A 5,573-nucleotide genomic window follows, 5' to 3' on the forward strand; every position below is an offset into this window, starting at 1 on the left:
ATGATCTAAAGAAAATGTATATTTTTTCATAGATTTAAATACATGCTAATATATATATATATATATAGAAACATGTGATCGATGTCAGTGAGTATGAAATGTCATCATACTTATGAATAAAATAAGTATAGTCTACTTTTCAAATTTTAGTTATAGTGATATTTAGATTTGAGTGGCATAAAATTAAAGCTGAAAAACTCTTAGATATGTAAATAGGTAGAAGTTTTGAGATATGTAAGTAAATGCCCCGAAAGATTTACATAAAACATTATTAAGAGGGAATACGAAGTCAAATCTCAAAGATTGGCTTCTCAGAGATTTCGAGCCATTTGTATGTACGTGCTCGGTTAGCATCCGCATAAGCTTGAGAGGTCTATAACCCCTAAAACGAGAGCATTAAATGGCAAAGCTAGGGAAGATCGGCTTCTAAGAGAACTTCGCAGGGACAAGAGCAAGCTCGAGCTTCAGTGTGAGTGCTAGCTCCAGATCCTCAGCCGTGTTATCATCTCCGCCACCCCCAAATCCCTCCCGCCGGTAGGATGCTGGCGAGGCACCTTGACTCATTCTGTTCCCCCATTCGGGCGCTCTGCTTTTACGCCCATCCTGATGTTTAGGAGTTTCAACGTCACCGCGAGGGTCTTCGAGCGCCAAATCGTCCAGCCCCGTCCTAGCGCCAGTGTACTCTCTCCATCTCTCTCTCTCTCTCTCTCTCACAAGCGCGCGCACGCTTGCATACACAATCTTGTAATCGGTCAGTTGTCTGAAATCTGGCTGTTATTGGCTGGTATAATTTTTCAGAGACTAAAACTCTTGCTGGGCGGTGTATAGTTTGACGTTTTATTCTATGGTGTTTATTTTTTGATGCATGCCCCGAGTCTAGAAGTTTGAGCGAGATGAAGTAGCCGCTTATAGATGAGTGGTGATTAGGGACTTAGAGCTTTCCTTTTCACTCGGGGATAGAGGCCACAGCAATCGTGTTTGCAATCTTGAAATAAGGGCCGTTTTGCCCTGCTGGTTGTAACCTGAGGCTAGTTTTGATAATGGCTACCATTTGTGATAGGATTTTGGGTTTTTTAATTATAAAGCTGAAGTTGAATGAGTTCAATTTTGTTAACATGTTAAATATTTCGTTCATGGTTTACTTATGTATGTAATATCAAACATGGTAGGAACGAACATGAATAAAAGATTTTTTGATCAATTAAGAAACTAAATTTAGGAAACGTACTAATATGATGTTTGAAAAAAATTATCTTTTAGTTTACCTGTTAGCCTCTTTGTAAGACTTTTAGTTTTCTTTTTGTTGCATACTTATGATAATGCAGGACTGTTTGAGAAATTTATGCTCATCTTGACTTTAGATTTTGTGAGCACACATTCTTAATGAGTTAAACTATATTTACATGGAATAATATGAAGGGAAAAATATAAGGCATAGACTATATGAGAACTTTACTATGCAAATAAATACAAGATTTTATTCTCTCTTAAGTAGCTTGAGGGTATTATGTTAATAATAATATAGCATGGCAATAGGAACGATGAGCAAGACATCTTGGGATACTAGTGATTGCAACTACATATACTGGCCTTGGTGCGATAGAGGAGGGAGATGACTCGATTAATATTGTTTATTGGTGATGCCAACACCGAGGACAACATTTTTTGGTGCTGTTGACACAAGCAATAACATATTGCCCACATAGCTATAAACAACTTGTTATCTATACCACATATAAATAGCAATGAGCCTTTGTACGCTGTTAATGTTTGCAATAAGCAACATTATGCTGTTTTAAGTGAAATTAAACATTAGACGTGAGTGGCAGATTGTCGTCAATGACTTGCATCATGTAGACATTTCCTCCAAATAGATTGAATTTGCTACATATAAACTTTAGAGGGCTAATTTGGTGTCATCCATTTCAAATTTTATGCCTATCCAAAGAAAGCTAAGGATGTTAAAGCCATACTATCATAAAATTTTTGTTAGTGTGGGTCCTTCCTCTCAGCAAGCTTGCCCAATGCTCTTAGATTTGGCTGATCGATGGCAATTGCTTATCTTGTTGGTGATGATGTTGATATCATTATGGTTTTAAAGGTTCAAAGAATCTTGCACTTGCAATAGATGGGCGTGAAAAAACCCTAGAAGGTTCATTGCCTCTTCCTTTGGACATGGGCTAGTATAATTATTTTTGAAGACCATGATGGAATGTTCCTCTCTTGGATGGAGCATTTAAAGACAAGGACTTATAAAGTAGTTTAGCATGATAGGCGTATCAATTTAAAGAAGATCTAGGCTTCTGACCACATGAATAAGGGCGTACTAGTTTTTGGTAGAGTAATGCTTTCCTTGGACAATGGGAGGGATGGCTATAAGGACTGCTTCCTACTCAAAAGATGATTAGCTAGGTTCATGCTGTGATGGTTTGGTCTTTTATATTTTTTTGACCTGGATCCGGACTATCATTCTATTCTAAGATCATTTAGGCACTATTCGAGTGAACCAAATTAATTTTGATTTAGTTTTATTCAAATAGGCGCTTTAGGTGTATATTTTGCCCCAATATTTTTTACTTATTTTTGGATGTTTATATTCCATGATCAAATAAAATATTCTACAGAGCATGCATGATTTTTGATCCACCTATGTTTAAACAGCCAATTATAATTTGAGCAAATTTTATACCCTGTAGAAACTTGCTAGATATCATTGAGGACATATCTTTAGGACTACGAGCCAATTCATTTTTTCATCAAAATTGTGAATATTCACCGCACTAGTTAAAGTTGAGCTTTTAGATTTGAATTGGGTGGTGTGTATGTAAATGCCCAAAGTCAAACTTATTAGGGATGCGTTGCTTATGCTTTTTGAATGTAGTGGCACCTTAACTCCATCTTCTTGGGCTAATAGTGAAACGTGCTTGTTTGTCTTTTTTTTTTTAAATGAGGTTTTTTAAATGTTGCAGGTTAATTCTGTTCGTCAGTTTTATGAGAATTTTGTCCCAAGTTTTACCATCCATGACATTGATTGTCCGGATAATTCATTCCGCAAATTTACTGATGATGGGAAGTATTTAATAAGTTTCAGCAGAAATCATCAGGAATTGATAGTTTACAGGCCTACGTGGGTGTCCTTCTCATATAAAGGCGAGGATTGTGATTCTGATGCTCTGTCACATAGAGCAAAGAGGTTTGACAGCTTCTTCAGCCAACTGTACACTGTACCACTTGCAACAAATAATGAGTTTATTTGCAAAGATTTCTTTCTTTATCTGGAGGGTTTGGAAGTTGGCTTATTTGCCACCTCAACGGCACCAACTCATGAAGTTCCTGCTACTGAGGGCGCGGTCAATGGAGTTCCATGTATAGAAAGAATTGTATTTCATCTTGTGAGGTATTGGCTTAAGTTATTGGATACATAGCACACAATTCTTATGTATTTACATTCTCACACCTAAAATTTTATATTTTCACACATAGCACTTAAATTTTTATCATCACATTAAAAGTAACACTATTATCACCATTTACAAGTGAAATATATCTTTTCATGCATAGGTTTAAAGCACCAAAGTATATATATCTGCATGTATGTATCTATCTGTATGTATGTATATGTATGTATATGCATGTATATGTATCTCTACGTATGTATATGTATGTATATGTATGTGTAATTATATGTAAATATAGACGTTTAGGTGTGAGATATGTAAATACACAGGAATTGTGTGCTAAGTATGTAAATGCTCCTTAATTTTTTTAACTGGATGCACAGAAATTTGTTGACGTGTTTCTTATATTTAAACATCAGGTTAGAAGATGGTTTTGTATTGGATGAGAAGGTCTTCTGCAATGACTTCATCAATTTAACCCACAGCATGGGTGTTTTCTTGCATGAGGATCTGTTGTGTATTATGTCACTGCGTTACCAGGCAATACACATTGTGCAGATTAGGGATTCTGGAAACCTTGTAGATGTAAGGATGGTAGGCACATTTTGCAATGAAGATGATGAATTATTTCTTTCTTCACATGGTCAGGTAAGTTTTCGTTATTCTTGGTTATTCATAAATTCGAGGGGCATTTACATACATTCTACACAATTGTTATGTATTTACATATTTCACACCTAAACTTTCATATTTACAAGCATAGCACTCAAATCTTTAATATCACATCAAAATTAACACTATTACCACTTTGTAAAAGTGAAATACATCTTTTCATGCATATGTTTACAAGACAAAAGTGCCACTGATGTAAATAACAATGTTTAGGTGTGAGATATGTAAATACATAAGAATTATGTGCTATGTATGTAAATTTCCCTAAATTTAAAGATTATAAAGCAGGTTGAGAAGCTATAATCTTAAGTTATTTCCAGGCGCCAAACTATTGTCACTATATCACATGTAAGCCTGGAAGTACTGCAAGATTGCATATATATCTTTTGTTTTCGGTATAACTCCATGATATCCAATTTTACACAGTCAAATTGCGAAGTGCTCCTCATATTCATGAAACAAACCTTTTGTTCATTTGAATTTTGCACCTTACACTTTCCTATTCTTCCTGCATTTATGCTCATGTTTAATTATATAGGAAGCTTTGCTTCTTTTGTCTCCCTCCCTCTCTCTCCCTCCCTCTCTTTATCCCTTTCTTATGCATGCAGATCATTTATGTTTTTGTCACCTTTTCAATTATTGGTTCACTGCCAACTTACTGAGCATCTGCTAACTCCAGATGGCATGAATATCATCAGGTAACGGAGGGACAAATTTTCCTAAGTGGTATCAAGCAGAGGTTGCTTTCTTATATTTTTAGGAAGCATTGGAGTGAGGAAACAGATCAAGCATTGGTATGACATCCATATATTGCTTTATGCATGTTCTACGTCTCCTACTCACTAATTTTATCTTGAAAATAAAAATAAAGCAAATTTTATATTTTTTCAATATTATTGTGTGAATCTAAGTCTATATATGAAAAGTTGTGTTCTCTTAACAGCATTATTTTTCTCTTATATGTGTGCAAATCAACAAGAGTTCATTATTGGCATGATTAGTTTTCAATGGCAATGCCTTCAACAATAGTTTGAAGGCCATTTAGTTGAAGTACAACAAAAGAAAATATATTAATCAAAATTCTTTATTTTTTATTTGTGTTTTCACTCGACCAAACATCTTGTTGAAATGGATGTGTATTATTCTTCACCAAGATACTATTGCCATTCATAATATTTTAATAACATTCTTTGAAATTGTTATAAATATACTAAACTGCACATTTATATGGTTAAAAAATGTGTTTTAAGAACACCTATACTATATATTTATGGAGAATTATTTTTTTAATTCATTTTTTGGTAAGCCTAAAAGCTAGGTCACAAACATATATCTTTCAAGAGCAATACGAGACAGTACTTTAGTTAAAAAAAAAGAAGAGGGGAGTAAACGAAGTAAAGATAAAAGGGAACCTTTTAATAATGAAATGATAAAGTGCACAAATATTAGATATAATAAACAAAAATACAAAACATCATTAAAGACAGGCCTACAGAGCTCAAA

At 34.5% G+C, this 5,573-nt stretch overlaps 1 protein-coding gene across 1 annotated transcript in view; it reads left to right on the plus strand.

Moving 5' to 3' along the window:
- Positions 1–313: 313 nt before the first annotated feature.
- LOC110023920 (light-mediated development protein DET1) overlaps positions 314–5,573 on the plus strand; it is a 107,349-nt gene continuing 102,089 nt past the window's right edge. The window contains exons 1-4 of the mRNA XM_020723577.1: positions 314–678; positions 2,970–3,397; positions 3,818–4,046; positions 4,769–4,864. Coding sequence (XP_020579236.1) covers positions 607–678; positions 2,970–3,397; positions 3,818–4,046; positions 4,769–4,864 — 825 coding nt within the window. The 5' untranslated portion in view covers positions 314–606. The remainder of the gene's footprint in view (positions 679–2,969; positions 3,398–3,817; positions 4,047–4,768; positions 4,865–5,573) is intronic.

This window comes from Phalaenopsis equestris, unplaced genomic scaffold (genome assembly GCF_001263595.1).
Source record: "Phalaenopsis equestris unplaced genomic scaffold, ASM126359v1 Scaffold000236, whole genome shotgun sequence".
In the NCBI taxonomy this organism is placed as follows: domain Eukaryota; kingdom Viridiplantae; phylum Streptophyta; class Magnoliopsida; order Asparagales; family Orchidaceae; genus Phalaenopsis; species Phalaenopsis equestris.